At 45.2% G+C, this 23,378-nt stretch overlaps 1 protein-coding gene across 4 annotated transcripts in view; it reads right to left on the bottom strand.

Annotated features, from left to right (window-relative positions):
• Positions 1-23,378, bottom strand: part of SV2B (synaptic vesicle glycoprotein 2B) — a 181,316-nt gene that overhangs the window by 24,644 nt on the left and 133,294 nt on the right. For all 4 annotated transcript variants that reach the window (XM_082736026.1, XM_082736025.1, XM_082736024.1 and 1 more), the window contains exons 3-9: positions 19,992-20,172; positions 19,533-19,684; positions 12,730-12,863; positions 11,355-11,444; positions 4,232-4,342; positions 3,352-3,440; positions 522-686 (exon numbers count right to left, since the gene is read on the bottom strand). In XM_082736026.1, the coding sequence (XP_082592152.1) occupies positions 522-686; positions 3,352-3,440; positions 4,232-4,342; positions 11,355-11,444; positions 12,730-12,863; positions 19,533-19,684; positions 19,992-20,172 (922 nt within the window). The remainder of the gene's footprint in view (positions 1-521; positions 687-3,351; positions 3,441-4,231; positions 4,343-11,354; positions 11,445-12,729; positions 12,864-19,532; positions 19,685-19,991; positions 20,173-23,378) is intronic.

Genomic DNA, 23,378 nt, shown 5'->3' on the forward strand with positions numbered 1-23,378 from the left:
TACACCACTCATTTTTCCCCTACGGAACAGCACTCTTGATGGCAATGGGCCATGCTGACCAACCCTTGGAGATAATATTAGGTCAAAGAGTAACATAAAGTATTGTCATATTATCCTCTGGATTTGCTTCTAGAGAAGCTTCCTAAGATCACAGAAAAAGCTCAAAAACCAGGTAGTAGATTGGTATGGGGTTCTCGACCCTCTGGGCCCTCTTTCTAGGCAGGCAGCAGTAGGAGGCCACAGTCCTGTGCACATCTCCATGAAAGGTGTGAGGCCTCAGGAAAATTGGTCTGATTGCCTCTCCTCAGTCAAATGTCTCTATCCTTGGATGAATAAGTTCTAGTCAGATGACTAAGGATGCCTGGAGGCCACTAGGCCTCATTGTGTCTCTGAGGTACTCCAAGAACCTTGGAGATCATTCACCTGCCATATTGAATTCTCTTTCCAGTAGCTTCTCTCCCAAGAGCAATCCTCACAGACCACCATCTCGATCTGGGGAAAGCTCATGGTCTCTCACTTACTTGTCATTCACAAGTTTCCCACGTTGGTGAATCTGATTCTCCATCGTGAAGTTGATGGAGGCACCATACACGTGCTCACCAAGAAACACCTTCATTTTGGACTTGTAGGCTTCATCTTGAAAATACCGGATCATATCAGGGAACCAAACTGTCAGTCCGTAGTAGCTGTAAAAAGAAGACAGAATATTCGAGCCACGATAGGCAATTCTTTCGTGATCAGAGTCTGCATCCCTAACGTGACGTAAATCAAGCTCATTTAAAATGTACGAATACGGTTCTTTATTAGAAATTAAGACAATTACTATGTGCCATCCTATCACTCCTCATATGAACAGATCTAAGGGACAAAATCATGACCATCTCCATAGACTCTGAAAAGGAATTTGATTTAAAAAAAAATTCATTCCTGATTTAAAAAGAAAAAACCCCAATAGATTGGGAATTGGTGGGCCCGTCCTTAACATGTAAGAAAATACAGACTTCACTTCATGTGGAGAGTAGGGGCATCTTCATTCATGTCAGGGACAAGACCCAGACATGTATTATCAAGACTACTCTTTACCACCACATCGTAGGGCTTAATTAACTCAGTTAGACTGGAGAAAGAGATACAAAATTGCAAGGATACAAAATTGCAAAGCAAGAAGCAAAACTACATCCACCTGTAGATGATCTGACTTTGTACCTGCCGAACTCAGGATCATCAACTCAAAAAACTGACCACGGGGGCGCCTGGTGGCTCAGTGGGTTAAAGCATCTGCCTTCGGCTCGGGTCATGAGATCGAGCCCCGTGTCAGGCTCTCTGCTCAGCAGGGAGCCTGTTTCCCTTCGTCTCTCTCTTCCTGCCTCTCTGCATACTTGTGATCCCTCTCTCTGTCAAATAAATAAATAAAATCTTTAAAAAGAAAAAAACTGGCCACTAAACATTTAAAAAAGATGCTCCGTAACAAATAGCATGGAGGACAAGGGGAGATGGAGAGGAGAAGGGAGTTGAGGGAAATTGGAAGGGGAGGTGAACCATGAGAGACTATGGACTCTGAAAAACAATCTGAGGGGTTCGAAGGGGTGGGGGTGGGAGGTTGGGGGAACCAGGTGGTGGGTATTAGAGAGGGCATGGATTGCATGGAGCACTGGGTGTGGTGCAAAAACAATGAATACTGTTACGCTGAAAATAAATGAATAAATAAATAAGTGACTGAGGGAAAAAAATTAAAAAATAAAAAAATTAAAAAGATGCTCCGTCCCACTCATTATAGGAAAAATGCAAATTAAAGCCACACCATTATCATTCTGAACTACTCAGTTGTGGGTGAACAGATGCTCTCATACACTGCAGGAAAAATTGTACAATACCACATGGAGGAGAGGGTATTGTCAAAAAAAAAAAATCACTGTTGGATTTACCCCCTTTGACTCCATAATCTCATTTCTAGAAACCTATTCCATCGATGAGCCCCCTCAAGTACAAAGTTGCTTACAAACACAATTATTCATTGTTCAAATGTATTGTTGAAAATAGAACTCTGAGGACTTCCCAAGAGTCTAGCAATAAGGCTCTGCTTGAAGACAGTGTGGTGCTACACTACGGAAAGCAATGTACATGTATTTCTCGGTTGTTTCAACATTTAAAATGCATTATCTTGTCAACAAAAGTAAATCAGCTATAAGTAAGTATGAACAAGACATATTTTAGAACTCTCAGTGAATTGAATCCTCATGTCCACCATCTTTGACTTCTGAAATGTTCCCTCCTCACTTTGAATAAGTGGGGGGGGGGTCTCTAGCTTCCTCTTCACTTTACCCATTTGGGTTTCCATGAATAGGTACTGAGAAATAGTACCTATTCATGGGCAGGAGGTCCATGTCTCCCCATGTTCCTCCATGAGTCAAAGAGGTCATTAGACCCCATTTTGTTTCCTTTGGGCACAGGTGTTGGTGAACCAAGCAAGTTCACAGATGAAAGTTTTAAATCTCATTGACAGTTCCTCATTGATAGTAGCAATTAAGTGAGTACTTACTTAGTGCCAGAAATTAATGCAAGCGTTTCCTTTATACAGTAGTCTCATAACGCTTTCAGTGGCTTAAGTGGCATAAAGAGGGTCATGATATTTGGAGGTGCATGAAATGACTCTTCTACCACTTAAGAAAAGAGCCAGCTAATCACCATTCCCATCACACTCTATCTTCATTATCGTAGGGCATAGTGCCGCAGAGTCTCACTGTTTTATCCCATAGCCACAATGCCACTGACAGCTGCCCTCTCAGTATTGGTTCTCTACTCATTCCTTGGAAACTAGATTTTGTTTGGGTATCAACCCTCAGGAAAGCTAACAATATCTTTACCCCACACACAAACCCTGATTAGTCTGCAATCACTGGGAAGCCCATCTCCTTCACCAGGTAATTTGGCACTAGGGGTGTGACACACATCTGGGTAATAGAGAGAAAGGCTGCAGGGTTTGTGCGGGGGTGGGGGGGAGCTCCCGAGAAAGTCTTCCTTGCTGCTACAAGAAGCAGCTCAGAGAGAGGCAGCCTCTTCCTCCTCGGGACATTTTCCCACATTGACAGGATGCCAAGAAGTGCACAGGCATCTAGGAGCCACCAGGAGATGGAGCCTGGGGCTGAAACCCCTCGTAAAGATTGCCTCTCTATGGGATTCTTATTACAAAGGACAAAAAGCCTCCTTGTTGTAGAAGCCATGAGAGTGGGCTGTCTTTTACTTGCAGCCAAAAGCTTCTAGATTCTAAGAGTTAGAAGTAATTGTAATCTTCGCTTTACAAAGGAGGTGCTGGAGGCTTAGGGAAGTTAAAGAGTTTATGATAGAATTTACCTTAAAGCCATGGTGAACCAGACCACAGCCAGAATCAGCGTGTTCATCCTGTAGGGCCCCATCACACAGTAGAGGGCATTATCCCAGACCTGTAACCCACACATAGAAGGGTTATTAAATCAAGAGGCTTGTGACTTGAAAGAGCTCATTTCTAGGATTTTCTGATAAATTTTCTAGGGTCCCAAGAGAGAATGGACAACATGATCTCTCAGAGAAAGCAAATCTGTTCAAGTAACAAAGCCTCTTCTCTTCTTACTGCTCGGCCTCTGCCTCTAACATGACATGGAGCATCTTCCCTGGGAACACAATCATACATCATCAAAAGCACAGTGAGTTGGGATTTCAAGACACTGGGTAACCTTGAGTAGTGAGCTCTGCTCCTCGCCCATGGGCAACACTTAATAACCATTCAACCATTCATCGGCTGCCTCGGTGCTTTGACAGCTGAGTTGGCTCCAGGAGGCCCTTCTCCAGAGAAATGGCCTTGCTCTTCCTGGAGACTTTCTCAAAAGCCACCAACACACCCCCAAAGGGCCATCTCCTTCACTCATTCCTTTCTTCCTACAGATTACGTAGAGAGAAGGGTGTTTACTGACAGTAGACATTTCACCAGTGTTCAAAATCTCTGCCTTGGGAAGGAAGAGCAAAGAAAAGAAACTAAGGTTTAGGTAAGTCATGGTGACATTGGCTCAAACAACATGGTGGGTGATGAGCAGGCCCAACTGTGTCCCAAACGTTCCATCCAGGGCACTTCCTTCCCCATCACGCCGCCTTGGGTTGATGGGGGGGAGGGGGGGTTCATGGTCTTTATCCTTCATCCACCGAAGTTACAGGGTTCCAGATGTCCTCCCTCTCATCCCCGACACGCTCCCAATCATACCTGCTTGAAAGTGGTGCTGAGCCTGACCAGCCAGCGCTGGTACCAAGTTCCTGTTGAACTTTGGATCTCAATGAATTCATCCATTTGCTTGGGAGTTTTGATATGGGAAACCTGCAAAGCAAAGATGGTCTAGAGAATCGTAACCCCACTCTGTATCAGGCTTTTCAATGTTTAATTAATGTAACTAATTTTATGGCACATATCAAAGGCTACAGGAGACTTGGACAATCCTCTAGTTCTGTGATTCTTAACCAAAGATGTACATGGCCTCTCTTAAAGACTCTTTCTCAGGGAGATATATCCCCCTGTAGACAAGATGAATCCATCTTTTGACTAGATGATGCTTTTGAGAAATTTATATTCATCAGTGATAATATGCTGAATTACCATGTATATCTGATTTGCCCACAGTAGAGCTGAGCTCACCTTAAAATTCACAAGTCTGTCCTTAATAGGTATCAACAATTAACATCACAGAAGTCTAGAACCCATGCAAGCAATGGTGTGTGTGTTTTGGGGGAGGAGGTTGCTACTTAAGATTTTTTTTTTCTAAAGATTTATATATTTTAGAGAGAGAGTGAGGGAGAAAGAGCATGCACACAAGCAGGGAGGGGGCAGAAGGAGAGGGCAGAGAGAATCCTCACTCAGACTCCCCGCTGAGCACGGAGCTTGAAGCAGGGCTCCATCCCAGGACCCTGAGATTGTGACCTGAGTTGAAATCAAGAGTCAGCCACTTCACCACTGAGCTACCCAGGTTCCCTACTACTTAAGATGTTTTAAAAGCACACCAGAATAGGAGAAATCATGTCCTCCTTGCTGTCTCTGGCTTTTCTAATGGAAATCAAAGAAATGGGGAGTGGGAATAGGGTTATACAACTCGGCTCCCGCACTGAAGGGCCCCAGAAAGCATTGACTTGTCCAGTGTCGGCAGATAGCCCCAATTTTCAATCCTGACTCACCCAGACAGTGATTGTCAAGTTACCTAGTGTTTAAAGCAACCACTGGATTTTGTAACTAACCATCCTGTTAAGGAGATGGTTAGCCAAGTTAGCAAGGTCCACGCTTGCAGACTTATTCAGAGGAAAATGGGGGAGCACACTCAAAAAAAAAAAAATCAGAATTACCATCACCCCTTCCAATGAACTATTGTCTAGGGAAAAAAAGTTTAGTTCTACAAGCATCTCCATTGCTTTCTTCTGCCATCTGAGAAGGAAGGAAGGGGAGGAAACAGAGAGAGACACACAGATATGGCTGGCAATGCACCAGGGAAAAAACAGCCCTTGGGTGTGGACAACAGACTCTAACTCTGAGCATGAGGTCTAGGGTGGCATGGCTGTGCTCTTCTAAACCCTAAAAACAGTAATTCTTAAAGTCTGGGGAGGGCTGGGTGCCCCCTTTGAGAGTCTGATAAAAGCATCCATGGTCTTCCTGAAACTAGGAGGTACGAGAGCATCCTGAGAGCCTCCTCGGTGCGCCCTACCCTCCTCTGCAGGTGTGCCTCCTCCTCAAATCTCTCTGCCTGGGCTCTGACAAGGACGCAGGGGAGTGAACACACCCAGGGTCTGCAACAGAACTCTTGGTTGGAGCTGGACTTCCTGCCATCAGACACCCCCAGGGAGCCCAGGAGCTCTCATTGCGGTCGAAAGAGGCCACCGGGCAAGGATGACATCAAATCAGGAAGCATGTCAAAAATCATGTTCAAAAGCATTACGATATCTGCTCAAGTGCAATGTTTTTCCTTCTGGTACTCCTGGGGGGTGGGGAACCCCGTTCTATTCCCTAGGGATTTGGGAGTGGGTGAATGGACAGCCTCAAGCAAAATTACTCTAAATTACAATTAACTAAGATACTGTTTTTGTTGGCGTCTATATCAAAATATGGCCAGTGTTCACGACAGGCCTGCAGAACGTTTTACTGGGGACACCTGCCAGGTGGCAGATCAGAAGCCTGTGAGGCGGCCAGCCAATGGGATGGCTGAAACCTAGGGCTTCGGAGGGGAGGAAGAAGTTTGCCCAGCTCCTCTAAGCATCTCGGGCTGCGTCTGAAAATTGAACTGACAAACACAGATCAACAGGAGAGAAGCCTACACATTTTATCAAATTTTATCACAGACAAGGGAGGCTTCCAAAGAGAATGAAAGCCTGAAGATGTGACCAGAGCAGAAAACTCTTATACCTTTGAGGCCATGAAACAATGAGTTTGTGAGGAATTAACATGACACAGGGATGTGGGCTTAGGGTAGTAAATGGTGAAGAAGTAACTAGGAAGAAAGAATTGATGTAGCAAGGTTTGCTGGTGCAGCCTCCTTGACCCTCCCCCGATCTCTGGTGATAAGAACGTCTTCTTTCCTCCTGGTACAGGGGCAGTCACTTCACACAGGAGATCTATGACCTAAGAAGGGTCCGTGGGAAAGGTCAGACTGATCTTCCCACTTCTGGTACTTTCTTAAACTCCTTCGCTTAAGATATTCAGTATGCCAAGGTGCCGGTACTTCAGGGTAGGGGTCCTGAACCCCAGCGGCATGAAGGTCAAGGTGAGGACCCTAGCCTTTGTGGATCTCCAGGTACAATCAAAAGTGCATTATTTGAGGCGCCTGGGTGGCTCAGTGGGCTAAGCCTTTGCCTTTGGCTCAGGTCATGATCTCAGGGTCCTGGGATCGAGCCCCGTATCGGGCTCTCTGCTCAGCAGGGAGCCTGCTCACCCCCCCCCCCCGCCTGCCTCTCTGCCTACTTGTGACTTCTGTCAAATAAATAATTAAAATCTTAAAAACAGAAATGCATGATTTGCTGTGGGGAGCACGCTGGAGCCAAGCAGTTAACCCCGTCAGGAAGGAGCTCCCTCCTGATTGCTTCTGCTCTCTAACCTGTCAACATTTTCCGGTTGTTGCTTTCCTTTCTTGCCCCTGGCCCAACCGGTCATCCACTTCTACCCAATTAATATGATCGCCAAGTCAGCAGGGAATGCCGAAGCCACAACTGTTCTGATTCTCCTTCGCATGAGTTGAAAACTACTAAAAGCAGAGGTGAGGACGCACGGCTAGCCAGCAGGGTGGGTAAGAGAGAGTGCCCACCCACGGTTCACATTCCAGCTCTGGGATCTGGAATCTCTGACTTCCTGGGGATGCGTGGCCCTCCCGGAGGGGAGGGGCTCTCGTGCTCAAGTGAGAGGCTTAGCTTCTGCCTTTGTAAACTGGAGGCTCTATTGATTTCCTTGCCAAGATCTCATTCTTCAAAATCAGGCTGCTTAAGGATAACCCCGTTGTGAGGAGAGAATGTGGGATCACTTCTCTAGAAGGGACTCCCAGTCTGGCAAGCTCACAAGGTTGATTTAGAAGTGGTTGTTCCAGAAGCAAGAGTCAGGGAAGCCACTGGGTATGAGATGCTGCACAGGTCACCAGGGTAAGCCGAAGACCAGAAAGGGGTTAGTCTCCTGGGCAGGCAGGGACAGGCATACAAATGAGGGGTAGAGCCGTCACCCATCAGGACTCTCTCAGCAGAGCTATGGGTTTGCTTGGAATAAATACACTAACAGACTGCTTGACGGGTCAGGGGATGCCAGGGAGGACCAGTGTGTGAGCCTTGCGTGAGCCAAGGAGAATTTGCCATATTCCAGAGGGAGAACAGGGGAAAGAGAGGGAAGGCGAAAAAGGAGGAGGAAAAGCTCATAAGAGGGAGGATGGGGCAGGGAGGAAGTTTCTCGAATTATCGTGGAGTTTATTAAACTGGCAAATACTTGGTATGAGTGAGGTGTGTCTATGTTTCTGTGTATCTGTGCACATGTGTATACCTGTATACATGTGTCTGTCTGTATATATGATATGTGTGTATATGTGTGTTTATGTGTCTTTCTGTCTATATGTATGATGTGTGTATCTGTGTGTTTACGTCTATGTGTCTGCATGATGTGTGTGTGTCTGGGTGTCTATGTGTCTGTATGATGTGTGTGTCTGTGTGCATATGTGTGTATTTATATCTCTGCGTGTCTGTGCACATGTGAATGTCTGTATACATGGGTCTGTGTCTGTGTGATGTATGTGTCTATGTGTCTGTGCACACGTGTATGTCTGTATACATATGTCTGTGTGTCTGTGTGATGTGTGTGTCTGTGTGTGCATTTATGTCTCTATGTGTCTGTATGATATGTGTCTGTGTGTGCATGTGTAGGTCTGTATACATGTGTCTTTTTGTATCTGTGTGTGTATGATATGTGTATGTGTCTGTATGATGTGTGTGTCTATGTACATGTGTATATCTGTATACATGTGTCTGTATGTGTGTGTCTGCGTGTCTGTGTGTGTTTATGGCTCTATGTGTCTGTATGATGTGTGTGTGTGTACATGTGTAGCTCTGTGTACATGTGTCTGTGTATCTGTATGTATGTGTTTGTATGTTTGAGTTTGCCTCCTTGTGTCTGTATCATATGTGTGTGTATATGCATGTGTTCATGTTTCTCTGTCTGTGTGCATGTGCACGTCTATATACATGTGTCTGTGTGTCAGTATGGTGTGTGTGTCTGTGTGTCTTTGCACATGTGTATGTCTGTCTACCTGTTTCTGTGTATGTCTGTATGTGTGTGTATCTATACACGTGTATATGTCTGTATATGTGTGTCTGTGTTTGTATGTATGTTTATGTCTCTATGTGTCTATATGATATGTGTGCGTCTATGCGCACGTGTATGTCTCTATACATGTGTATGTGTGTGTGATGTGTGTTTGTGCATGTGATGTGTGTGTCTGTGTACATGCGCGTATCTGTATACATGTGTGTCTGTGAGTGTGTGTGTATGCATCTTTGTGTCATCAACACCATGTTGATGTGACACACAATCCAATCCAGCTGATGTGAATTCAGAGGCTTGAGGCAGAGACAGAAGACCACGCAGACATCTCTCAGGAAGAAGCAGGAGCTTGGAGAGCAGTCTGACGGGACGGTGGGTGGGGCAGGACTGAGCCAAGTGCACCCAGGTCCTGGGCAGGGGAGCCCCGCTAACATCTGGTGTCCACACCTGCAGTCCAGCTGCAGCCTTATAATCCACCACAGACAGCAGTGGGGAGAGGGGACTGGGGAGAACCATCTACATCCTTAATTAACATCTTTCATCACAACTATTTCTGTTGGTTATGCTTCTCAATAAATGTTTGTGATAAAAGCAATGGTCCCATATTTTAGATATTTTTAGGAGCATGGAATTGAGGGAAGTAGGCCATTGAACAGCAACAAAATTTATTTGCTTGAGTTAATTTAAGAAAAAATATGTCATGTAATTTTAAAGAAGATTTTATGTATTTATTTGACACAGAGAGAGAGCGAGCACAAGCAGAGGGAGCAGCAAAGGCTGACTCTCCACTGAGCAGGAAGCCCGATGTGGGTCTCAACCCCAGGACCCTCAGATTACAACCTGAGCCAAAGGCAGATGCTTCACTGACTGAGCCACCCAGGCATCCTGTGTCATAATGTTTTTGAATGATAGTTAACATCTATGCAGCCCCTGCTTCAAGGCAGATAACTGAATCCTTACCAGAACCATACTTGTAGATATTATTATCCTTCTGTTCCCAATAGAGAAACTGAGGCAAAGGGAGTACCTGCCTAAGGCCACACCACTAGAAAGTATCAAAACTGGGATTTAGGGGCACCTGGGTGGCTCAGTGGGTTAAGCCGCTGCCTTCGGCTCAGGTCATGATCTCAGGGTCCTGGGATCGAGCCCCGCATCGGGCTCTCTGCTCAGAGAGGAGCCTGCTTCCTCCTCTCTCTCTGCCTGCCTCTCTGCCTGCTTGTGATCTCTGTCTGTCAAATAAATAAATAAAATCTTAAAAACACACACACACACACACACACACACACACACACAACTCAGGGAAAAAAAACAAACAAACAAACTGGGATTTAGGCCCAGACTGTCAGGCTCCAGGATGCAGATGCTTAGCTATGTGGTCCTGCCACGTGGTCCTGCCTGAGAACCAGGGCTTCTAAGCAGCAGTGAACAAGGAGGAGTATGCTGTCCAGAGTCAATGGCAGAGGCCAAAGCTGCAAAAGCAGTGAATCAGAGTAAGAGTCAAGGTTAACCCAGGAGGGCTTCCTAGTGGAAATGGATTTGAAGTCAGCCTGAAGGGAAGTTATCCAAAACAGGCACGCACCGGGGCAGGCATTCCTCCCTGGCGATAGAGCATGGTCGGGGAGCACAGATCCTGATACCTAATAGGGCATCTTCATGGAAATCACTGCTCACTAGTTTTTCACTATTTAAACTAGGAAGAAACAAAATGCTGGAGGAGAAAAATGGCTATCCTGTTGCCTGTGGCACAGTAGACGGGCACAACCTTATTGAGATGTAATCATGTAATCTGGCAATATAACTCAAAAGCTATACAAATAATAGTGCTTTTCAGCCACTCATTTTATTTCTAGGAGTCTATCTTGGAAAACAAATCGAGAACATGAAGGAAAAGGAACTATGTGTGTGAAAATGTTCACTGTGACAATATTTACAGGAACAAGGTAATAAGATGGGGTAAATAAATTTCCAGCATTCAGGACATATTTAGGAAGACTGTGTTAACATTCCCAACATTAATGTTTGTTAAAAAGATAATTATGAATGCCACGAATGTTAATGAATACTCTTTTTAAAAAGTAGATGGAGGGGTGTCTGGCTGGCTCAGTTGGTTAAGCGAACAGCTCTTGATTTTGGCTCAGGTCAGGATCACAGGGTCGTAGGATCAAGCCCATGTGCTACGCTTGGAGCCTGCTTAAGATTCTCTCTCTCTCTCTCCCTCTCCCTCTGCCCCTCCTTCCCTGCCCTATCTATCTAAAGATAGATAGATAGACAGATAGGTGTAAATATATGTACATATCCTTATCCCCATATAAACACAGCTAGTTTTTTCTTTCAGTGTGTTTTTTTTTTTTTTGAACAATTAGTGCTAACAAGGATATCTATCAACCTGAACAAATAATTAGGACACAATAATAGGAATGTCAGGGGTTTTATTCTCCCTTTGGTAAGTTCTCTTTGTCAAATTAATATAGTATCATAATAATAGAATAAAATTCATTTTTTAGCAAGCCAGAAGAGTAAAGAGGAGAGACCCCCCCTGTTGGCATGGGTGCCACACACTCACCGTGAACACCTTCTCGGGGGTCCCTTTTGCCCTCATGTTGGTGTCATGGACACGCTTGAGAATCATCCAGGCTTCGTCATGTTTGCCCATCTGGTAAAAGCAAGGAAAGAGGCATAAGAAATCCTTTACTGATGAGGGGTGGAAACCCTACGGGGGCATCCAACCCTAAGTGTGAGGTGGTCAGACTTGGACACACTGCCACCCAGGGGTTGGGAAGGATTGGGACAAGTCTCTGTCCCCAGCCCATCTTGGGAGGATACTAAGGTAATGCCTCTGAGGTGTCTACACACTATTCCCATTCCACAGTACAACACGCCTCGTTGTAAGGTCGAGTCACTGCTGGGTGGCATCCGCGTTCCTCCCTGACCAGAGAAAGCAAAGAAGCAACCTGTTATGGATTGTGTCCCCACAGCCCCAGAGACCTCGGCATAGGACCCTGTTTAGAAGCAGGGTTGCCACAGAGGTCATTAAGATGAGGTCATCCCGGAGTGGGGTGGGCCTCTAATCTAGTTCGACTGGTGTCCTTCTAAGAAGGCAGCATGTGAATACAGAGACGCGGCAGACCAGTGCATGAGATGACGCAGACAGGAGGCCAAGTGAGCCCCAACAAAGCACTGGAAGCTGGAAGAGGCAAGGGAGGACTCCCCTACAGACTTCCAAGGGAACGCAGCCCTGCGGACACCCTGATTTTGGACCTCCAGCCTCCAGGACTATGATGCAATTTCTGTTCCTTGAAGCCACTCTGTTGGTGACAAAATCCTTTGTCTCAGCAGCCCTAGAAAACTCACACACCACAAAGGGTAAATTTGTGAGAGATCCCTGGCTAAAGAAAAACTCCCTGCGGTGTCTGTTCCTGACAACGGGACACAAGGGAATTTGACAAGGACGATCACTCTGTAGAAAGATCTAGAAGGAGACATACGAATGGACTCGGAATTGGAGGTGTAGGAGCCTTTGAGTCCTATGGCTCCTCTGCAAGCCCTGCCTGGTCTGATCCCTGCAAACACAAGCAGCCCCCCAAGTTGGAAGGACTCTTCTCTCAAGACACAAGGAGCAGCTTTCCAGTGGGGAGGGGTCCAGGATAGTCAAGAGTCCTGATGGGCTTGGGGACGACGCGCATTTTCCCAACTTGAGAAAACATCCCACAGCTTTGAAGATCTTCTGGAGATAGGGGGTGCTGGAAGCAGTCTCAGGAGGCCCCTTCCGCCTCTGACAGTCTGTGAATTCAGGCCGTGCAGCCATCACAGATGGCACTAAAGCCAGAAGTAACGATGGTCCAGGCAGGCTGACATGGGGGTGGTGTGCAACATGCAAGCTGGAGTGGGGGGCAGCCAATGGGTCTCACACAGGGTGGGGTTGGGGGTTACGGACTCACCTCCAGCAGGAACCTCGGGCTCTCTGGCATGAACTTCAGAGCCACCAGGGACACGGTGCAGGGCAGCGCACAGACGATGACAAACACTCTCCAGCTGTGGTAGTGGTAATTGGTGCCCATGCTGAAGCCCCAGCCTGTGGAGAACAGTCAGAGGATTTCTGACATGACCTTATAGTGACCTTAAAGCGCCAGCTCTCAAAGGAGGGCACAAGACCTCACCCATGGAGCAGGTTAAAATGCAAACCTCTGACTGTTCCCAAAGCTTCTGAGGCAGACGTCTGGAACAGGCATGGGAATGTGCATCTCAACAACCCCCCAGGGCTGGCCAGGCCTGACATGTATAGGGCCTTGGGCGACGTCCCCTATCTCTCTATAGCCACTGAAACTCAAGCTAAAAAACTGTGAATAACGAATGTTCTATCCCCTTGCCTTGACAAATAAGGATCTGGAAGGCCAGGTGGTGACCTATCCTTTTGAGACCCCTTCATTTCTTCTCCTGGCCCCTTCCACCGAGTGAAGGGCCTCGTGCTCATACATGTGAACCCATCACACTCCACCACAGTGAGTTAGGTGTCCTGGTCCCGATTCCTAGAGTTTAGCGGGATTCTTGGGTTCTGAGTACCCAGAGCATGATTTGGATGGAAAGGAACCCTGAGGTGATCGTACCTCACAGACCTCTTGCCTTCTGGGAAGGAAAACCAGATCAGGGCCTTAGGTTCCCTCTTCCCACGTCAAAGGGCAATACCAGCTCCAGGTGATTCTAATGCCAAGGGTTCGAGACCACACTCTGAAAAGCGCTATCAGTCATAATATAGGCATATCTCAATTTATTGTGCTTCTCAGATTTTGCAGTTTTTACAAATTGAAGGTTTGTGGTACCCCTGGTCAAGCAAGTCCACTGACGTCATTTTCCCATCAGCGTTTGCTTACTTTGTTTCTCTTTGTTACATTTTGGTAATTTTCAAAATATTTCAGACTTTTGCATTATGGCATTTGTTATGGTGATCTGTGATCAGTGATTAGTACTTGCCAAAGGCTCAGATGATGGTTAGCATTTTTTAGCAGTAAAGTATTTTTTAAATTAAGGTATGTACTTTTTTTTTTAGATGTAATGTTACTGCACACTTACTAGACTCCAGTTTGGTATAAACATAACTTTTAGATGCACTGGGAAAACAAATCATTCATCTGATAGTTGTTTTATTGCAGTAGTCTGAAGCCAAACCCATCATACCTCCAAGGTATGCCTATATTAATTTTTTTTAATTTTAAAAAGACAGGGCTTCTAAATTCAAATGAATTCTATCATCATGGAAATGAAGATAGGATTAGCTCCTAATTAGCATTCATCATTGAAAGCATTTCTTTTTTTTTTTTAAGATTTTATTTATTTGAGAGAGACAGAGTGTAAGAGAAAGCAAGCACAAGTGGCAGGGGTCGTGTGGTGGAAAGACAGAGGGAGAGAGAGAGTCAGATTCTCTGCTGAGCAGGGAGCCCAAGGCAGGACTCGATCCCAGGACCCTGGGATTATGACCTGAGTAGAAGGCAGATGCTTTGCTGACTGAGCTACCTAGGCTACCCCTTGAAAGCATTTCTAAAATACATTTTTAGAAATTGCCTCTGGATCTGCAAAACATTATTTCAAATATCCTCATGGGTCACAAATTCCCTCTTTAAAGGAATGGATAGCACCGGAAAGAGCCTCTATTTTCACAATCATGGGGATCAGAGTACAAATCCTGGCTCTCTCACACCATTACTGTGTTGGGGGTTTTCACAGCTATCGACGGCAGATAACACCACCATCACAGATTTGCTAACTGCAAAACCTTCTGACAGCCAATAATAATTCCTCTGTTTTGAGGGTAGATTTGATTTGCTTAGAAACAGCTATATGATATTCAGTGCCAAAGTTGTTGACTAAAATAGATGAGTATCAGCAACAAAATAATTGTTTAAAAAAAAAATCCAAGGTTATGGAATGCCTGAGTGGCTCAGTCAGTGAAACATCTGACTCTTGATTTTGCTCAGGTCATGATCTCAGGGTCGTGAGGTCGAGCCCCACATGGGGCTCCATGCTCAGCGGGGAGTCTGTTTGAGATTCTCTCTTCCTCTCCTTTTGCCCCTCCCCCCACTCATACTCTCTCAATCAATCAATCAATCAATCAATAAAAATAAAATCTTTTAAGAATAAATGAAACAAGATGGAATCAGGAGGGAGACAAACCATAAGAGACTCTTAATCTCCCAAAACAAACTGAGGGTTGCCGGGGGGGGGGGGGGGGGGGGGGGGGAGTAGGGAGAGGGGGGTGGGGCTATGGACATTGTGGGAGGGTATGTGCTATGGTGAGTGCTGTGAATTGTGTAAACCTGGCGATTCACAGACCTGTCCCCCTGGGGCAAATAATACATTATATGTTAATTTTAAAAATAATAAAATCTTTTAAAAATAAACAAATAAATGATCAAATCATCCTGGGTTATACAATGACTTGGTTTTCTCATGCCACTCTAAGTAGCTCCAAAGACAATACCAACAGCATTTTTTTTTTTTTAAGACAAAACTGTATAAATGAATGCATCGATTTCTAAAGTTTGGAGGGTAATCGTTATTGCGATATGAAAATCTCTATTCCATTTACTATCTGCGAAGCACAATAAAATGAGGTATGTCTAGATGTAAACATATACCATGGGGCCAGCTGGGTGGTGAACAGTGAATGTCTTGAATGCTCTATTCCTCTCTTTGTGTTTCAAGTTCCTCTACTTGCCCTGGATTCTTAGCCCATTGCATTTCAACTTGCTCTACTTGCCAGCTGTTTCTGCTGGTATCTCCTAGTCTGTGCAACTCTAGGGCTCACCAGTGAGAATCTCGGGTAGGAAAACGTGGTACTGAAGCCGCCGTGACACATTTGGCCACACGATACACACATCATCCAACTTTCTCAACCAGAATCAAACCTCTTTTTGCACAGCATGCTCTCCCTGGGGTTTGCTGGTTTTCATTTGAATGAAAAAAAACCCTTTCCTTTCTCCTGACAGCAGCACTAGAGAGAGGAAGATAAAACCATAGTACTATTTACACATTTCCCCGCTCATGTCCAAAAGCTACTGGGGAAGAATTAGAAGTCAAGTTGATCAAAACTACAAAGCACTCAAACTCAGGTGGATAATGAGGTAAGGAGAGAAGAAGTAGGTATGTTTATAAAGTATGCTGCCTAAGACAAATTTTTCTTTATGGTAATATGTGTAAATTATCTCAAATACATTATTCCCTCATGCCTCTGCAGTTTTTATGGTGATCTTAATAATCTGCTTTTATTGCATTCATGAGGTAGTCTTTGGGACCTTAAATTAAATAAAATTAAACAGTGCACTGCTTCCAAATATATGGAACAACTATTAATCTGGAGACAGGGATGGCTCTGTTCACTGATCTTTTAGCTTGTCCTACTTTTCTCTGTCAGGATTTCACAAACAGCTGGTGGTGCTGAACACAATAGGCATTAATCTTCCATAATATATCCAATTTTTTTCTGGGCTGTGACCATGAGTTCCCAGGAAAACATTCTGACTTTTGCAATTTTCTTTCTCAATGACTCGGTCACCCAAATTCCCGATGCCAAGGCCTCCCATCATTTCATTCCTGCAAAAGCAATTAAATGGGTTGCATAAGCTGTACACAAACACCAGTCTCCTTTCTGTAGTTACCCTGGCTTGTCCCTGCTGAGTGGAGGGGTGTTAGAGCATTAATGTCTTGGGCACATTGAGAAATATTATCAAATGTCTGGTTCAGTCTGGACGAAACATCTGGTCCTGGTAAAATGAGGCTTAAAGTAAATAATCACTCCTGTTAGACTGTGATTCTAGTCTATCATGTTTCTCGGGTGGGTCGTCCCCCTCCCTGTCCAGCTAGTGCTTGTTTCAACGAAGCCTAATTGCCCAAGAGCCTTCACTCTTTAAAAGGGACATAAAAGGGGCGCCTGGGTGGCTCAGTGGGTTAAAGTCTCTGCCTTCGGCTCAGGTCATGATGCCAAGGTCCTGGAATCGAGTCCCGCATCGGGCTCTCCACTTGGCAGGGAGCCTGCTCCCCCCCTCTCTCTGCCTGCCTCTCTGCTTGCTTGTGCTCTCTGTATGTCAGATAAATAAACAAATAAACCTTTTTTAAAAAGGGGGGGTACATAAAAGTCACAGATTTCATATGCAAACAGGAGAAACATCCTATCTCTGTGGGGTAAAATATTGAATCACAAGCCCTGATGTCAGCCAGCAGCAACCAGCGACGAGCCACATGGCCCCTCTGCCATGGGCATCCCATTCAGTCTTGGCCAACACCCTTCCAACCTGATTCTTTGTATCGCTTTCTTAGTAACCATACCCCAGACATGGGTGTGTGCTAGTGTGTGCAAAGTGAAAAGGTGACGCAGCAGGTAGTGACTATTGTGAGTGGCCCTGTTATAACACCCGGCACCTTGTGGCCCCCACCATCTGCAGACACGTGGCCAGAGTGGGACAGACCTCCCCCACCCCAATCCGTGCAGGATTTGAGGAAGGAAATATCTAGACACCAAACCAATCCGGACCCGGCATCCTCTGGGGTGTAGTTGAGGATGGGCATATGACCTAAGCTGAGCCAGTGGGAGTCTCCCTGGTCCAGCGTGAGGGCAGGCTTCCCTTGGGGAGCAAGCAGTCTGCAAAGAGGTCGCTGAAGTTGTTGATGCTGCAGGAAAGGAAGTTCGCTCGAGTGCCAGAATTGCTTTAAACCTATTCTCAGCACTCCCCTTTGCATCCCGGGAATTACCGCGCATGACGGCTGGCATGAATTCTACATTTTGCTTCCTTCCCTCTTCACTCCAGACAAGATGCAGTGACTTGTCCCCAGTCACACAGCACCGCTATTTTGACTCCACTTTTATTAAGATTTTATTTGTCCTCCGCACCCCCCCAAAATATTTTTTACTCACTTAATTTAAATGTGGAAATAGTTTCTTAGCTCACTCATTGGGGCCAGTTAACAGTTGTAAATAATATAGCAAGAATTAGGGGAGGATAAGCGATTCCTCTGACCCATATAACCAACATCACAATGGGTGGAGTGTACTGTGTGTGTCAAGTGTGCCTTCGGGGGAAGGGCAGAATGCAGAAAGGATGTTAGTTAAGGGTAATGTGATTTTGTATCTAAAATGATGGAGAACTGCTTTTGGTGACAGGATTATCTGGAAAATGCTTCAGCTGTTTATTTCATTATTCCTATTCTTATTTCCTCTCTGTTACTTGTACAAAACCCAGTGGGTTCTCAAAGACTAGATAGGGCAAAGATTACTTTTCCCAAATGCATTTCCTCTACTTTCTCGTACACAGCAAGACTACATTGCCAAGGGTCCTTGGCAGTAGGGGTGATCGTATTACAGATTTGGGGACTGTGGGTTGTAAGTAGAGAGGACAGGGTCCACTTGGCAGCCTGTCTTCAGAACCTCCCATGTACAACTGCCTATGGTCTTTCTCCAAGCAGAGACTTTAGTCGCATGGAGGAAGGAGTCTGAGCCCCAGTATTACTGATGGAGGAAAGCCACATGCAGATCAAAACATTTGCCCTACTTTACAAGTGGGGAAACTTTTATTGTGTTAAATCACTGAGATTTCAGGGTTTGTCAGATTACCAGCATAATGCACCCAGGGTCACATTGACTAATAGAGTAGGCATTGTCTACACCAAAGCTTCTTCTTAAAGGCGATGGAGACTCCATCACCTCAGAATACACAAAGAGGATAAGATTTCAAACAAGGACACCAAGGAGTTCCATGCATAGAGAAGCACTGGTTAGCTTCAGGGCAGTTGTCTGCAGGATTCTAAAAGAGAACAAAGCCTACACCCATCATTGTTGGTTTACCAAAAAAAAAACTTTGAAGGATGCTAATGTGCATTTATTGCCCAGGATGCTCAAAAGACATAATAATCAAATTCAAAACTGCTGCTTTCTCCCTACTTTACTCTTAACAAAACCAATTGTGAAAATAAGCGTTGCCAGGTCTCTGTTCAGAAAATCTGGTTTTTGCAATTACCCAGGATAATAAAATTGTCCCAGCTGAATCCAAGACCTTGTCTGTAAGGGTTCCTCCACTTCTGTGGCCAAACAAGAGTAACAGCAGCACTAGAGTGGAAAGTACACAAGAGCTCTGCATGGAGGCAGGAGACAGGCAGAGCATCAAAATTCAAGACGTGACCTTGACGAAGTCATTAACATCTCTTGGCTTCTGTTACATCATCTATTAGATGGGGTTCCTGAAGCCTAACTGCCTAACTTGCCTGGGGGAGGAAGGCTGGGGAGATAAAGATCAACATGCTTTCAAACAAAAGGAAGAAAAGAAGATGAGGGCCTGGGTGGCTCAGTGGGTTAAAGCCTCTGCCTTTGGCTCGGATCATGATCCCAGGGTCCTGGGATGGAGCCTCACATCAAGCTTCCTGCTCAGCGAGGAGCCTATTTTCTCCTCTTTCTCTCTCTCTGCCTGCCTCTCTGCCTACTTGTGATCTCTGCCAAATAAATAAATAAAACCTTAAAAAAAAAAAAAAAAGAAAAGAAGAAAGGAATGGAAGGGGATGGAGGGAGAAAGAACAGATTGTATTATTTCCAGAGAGATGTGTGTATTGAAATTAGTGAGGTGTCTCCAGGTTTGGAAGTTCCATAGAAAGATCGAAGTCATACCGTGTGTGAGTATGGGGAATGATGTTAAGGACGGGAGATGTTGGAGGCAGTTACCATAGTAACAAGGGCCCCTGGGCTATGCGAGGGCTGGGCACTCACCATAGTGTGGAATGATGGTCCAGGCCATGGCAGACGCGTAGATCCCCCCCGTCATCCAGAAGATGCCCAGCCAACTAAGGTGTTCTCCTCGCTTCTCCCGAGATAAAAATTCAGAAAAATAGGCAAAAACAATGGGCAGGGCACCCCCAATCCTGCATAAAGAAAATGCCAAAAAGAAAGAATCGAGTCATATGCTACAAATGGTCATAGCAGAAGCCTCATTGCTTTATACCCCACCCTCGTGAATTTGAAAGACCGACCAAGGCAGAGGGTCAGGTTTATTTGACCTTATACACTGACTTTACAACCTTTTTCTAAGGTTTAGCCTTGACATAATATCTTTGAAGTCAAACACAAAACTTAGTCCAAGGTTTTCTGGAAGGACCACTGAGAGCTCGAGTAGCAGGGTGCATGGACCCCTGGTATGCCAGGGTCCAGCAAAGCCCTACATGTACGTACCCTATGCCTGAGAGGAGTCGGCAGAAGAGGAAGGTTCCGTATCCCTGCACGAAGGAGGAAAGAGAGGCGAAGGAGGCGTTGAGGGCCAGAGACATGCTGAGGACTCGCTTCCTCCCCAGCTTATCAGCCAGGCCCCCCAGGACAAAGGCCCCGGCCATCATTCCTAGGTAGACTATCAGCCCTGCAGGAGTGGGGTGGAGGGAGAGAAGAGAGGGAGGAAAGAAGAGACAAGACATTAGAAACCACGCAATGTGCTAGAAAATCCGATGCCTATTTTTAGGCATTCTAGAAATCCCGTGTCCCAGACATAAAAGGTGGACTCCAACAGATGTTCACGGCAAATTGGAAGTGCTGTACAAATTCAAATTCTTAAGAATGCTATCCAAAAAAATAGCCTCACAGATTGATACATACACGCACATCCTAAAATAAATCAACCATAGCTCAGTCTGATGCACCTTTCTTGAAGGTGGGTCTTGAAAGGCATAATCTGCAGAAGGCAGTGTTGTCATTTTATTTTTAAGCAAAAAAGAGTGTTTGTGTTATAAAAATCCTTACCTGCAGGGGTAAATTTAAAGAGAGAATTTCTAGGAAAAAAATGGCCAAAAGGGTGTAAGGAACATGGGAAGGAAGAAAAAAAGTACAAGCATAAAACAGCAATTACCAACAAGCCTGGCTATTTTGTGACTCCCAAAAGAGACCTCCTGCATGCTATAACCTATATTCAGCTTCCTTAGGGGAGTGCAGAAGAGACTAGTAGTGAGCTTTCCTTTCTTTAACATATGCAACCTGTATTTGCCTTCTAATAATAAGATCAATTCATTTAAGATATCATATATTGTTGTTGTGATGTTTATGGTCTTCCAGTGAAAGTCAGCACCCTCACAGACGTGGCCTATCTCCAGAAGCACACGGACAACTCCTTCCTGCTAAATACCGAGCTTTTACTAATTATCAACAATGGTGCTGAGTGTATACGTGATTTACTCTACCTGTGAAGGAAACTTTGCAGACCGGGGGCGGGGGGGGGGGGGACAAGATGGCGGGGAAGTAGGAGGAAACTTTGCAGACCATCCTTCACCAGGAGAAAATAACTGGATACAAACTATGGAAGAATCCTTTCCCCAGCCTTAACTGTAAATCGAATGAACTGTCTTTCTCAGAAAGGAAGCCTCTGGACCTGCAGATGCTTTATTTATGCAGATGTGTGTCAAAAAGCGCCAACATAAAACACAGAGCTTCAACTAGCTGGTTAATGAACTTGAAGCTGGTCCCCAAAAGGAAAGATTTGACTATGCTCTGTTTTATCTTCCCCATGACAGAGTTCCTTCTTTTATCATCTGATTCTATGAGATGAAAAGAAATTTTAACTTTGGTGCTGTCAACGGTCTTCACAAAGATTTTCTTCACTCACCTGGGTTGTAACTCTTAGCCTTATGCTACGGAAGATACTATTTCCTTTCACATTTCCCTCTATGCTGTTTCTTCATGGAATATGTCTAGGAGTCTACAAAGTATCTATTAAATGTCTATTATTAAGTAAGCATTCTTATAGTTACTGGGGTTACAGTGGGGTCCAAACACATGAAAATCCCTGGTTTCACAGAGCTTACATTCCAGTTGGGGGAAAGAGATAATAAACAAATGAGTAAAATAGACAGTTAGTGGGTGACTGATAAGAGTTCTAGAGAAAAATAATAAGAAGGAGGGAAATAGGAAGAGCCAGGGTAGGAGGTAGCAATTTTAAAGAAGATGGTTCAGGGAGCCCTCTCTGAGAGGGACATTCAGGCAAAGACCTGAAAAAAGTCAACCATGGGGATGTCTAAGGGAAATTGGTGAGTCCATGTTCCTGGTTCTGCCATTTCTCTGCATCCTCAGAGGACCCACAGAGAAGTAATAGGGTGAGGGTCCCCCCTCCACACTATTTCACCAGTCTCCCAGCTCAGAAAATGTGATGAGTAATTTCCCACTAATATTAGGTCACCAGCGCTTGTGTTTCAGAAAATGAGTCAAGACTTGCAAATACAACTCATATTATGTGTCATGCTGTGTCGTAATAATGTGTGGGTCAGTATGCCCTGCTAGACTATGAGTCTATCTCCGATCCAGCCCTGACCAACACACGGTCTCTAACATCTTAATCGTGCTCAGTTCTTAGCCATTGTGAGTTGTGTCCAGCAGGACTGCCTTACTCATCGATTGGGGCTTACATCCATCTTCTGCTGCCATGACTCGTGCTCACCACATAAGCCTGAGTGAGGGTCAGGCAATAGCCTCCCTGTTACTTTTACCTGGTGGTTCCAGTCCACACAACTGGCTTTGTGCCTGGTCTTGAGATCCTGATCTCCATGTTGGTTTCCAATTAGCATCTGATACCCCAACCAATTGGAAAAGACCCAAATTCTGTCTATGCCTAACCATGCCCTCCCTAGGAAAGAACTGGGTTCTACTTCCTCTGACTTGGTAACCCACTTAACATGGTGGCCATAGTCAGGAGCCTCGTATCTGAGATGCCCTGTCCTTTTCTCCCTTTTAGATGGACCACAGGGATGTCACCACCAACCCAACATAAAGTAGGATTTCACATAAGCCCTTGTACTTGGGAATTTAGACTTCTAGACCAGAGCAGAGAGGGAACATTTCATTCCAAGTTAGGTCTGTTCAGCTTCCAAACCTTGTTGGCCTCAGCTCAACTCCTTGTCAAGAATTCTCGATACCCCATTGATCTTAAAGAACGATACTCTCATGATACATGGTGAATAACATTTGGGATAAAGAAATAGATGTTGAAGAAAGGAATGTAGGAAGGGAAGAAAGGAAAGAATTAATCTTTCCTTGTTTGCTCATCCCCAGAATGGCTTGCTAAGTGGGGCCTGGTTCCTTCCTTTCAAGGAAGGAACAATACATTATATGATCATCTCCTGATGAGAAACAATGTTCCAATAAAGGCATGTGCTGGGCATTATATAAACACAGAGAAGGAACTCAGCCCAGATACACTTCACTCAATGTGGGAAAGTTTCCAAAAGAAGTCATTGCGCTATGGGTGGAGGTCACAGAGAAGCTGGTCGGGTTTCCATCTTGGGGGGCGGGGGTAGTACGTCCCAGGCAGGGGCAGGCAGCAGGTGCAAAAGACAGAGAGGCAAAAAGAACACTTGATAGGTTTAGGCAGTGGCACCCAAGTAGTTCAGTGTGAGTAGAGCAGAGTGCACGTGGGGGAACCTGGTGAGGCACAGAGGTGAGACAGTAGAGCAGAGACCACCCATAAATGGCTCGTGGGTGTGTGTGTGAGAGAGAGAGAGAGAGAGAGAGAGAGAGAGAGAGAGAGAGAACACGTATGCATCTTTGGATGCATGCACATGTAGTTATGTGTGTGCATGGGGCTGT

The sequence above is a fragment of the Mustela nivalis genome (genome assembly GCF_964662115.1).
Source record: "Mustela nivalis genome assembly, chromosome: 6".
Classification (NCBI taxonomy): domain Eukaryota; kingdom Metazoa; phylum Chordata; class Mammalia; order Carnivora; family Mustelidae; genus Mustela; species Mustela nivalis.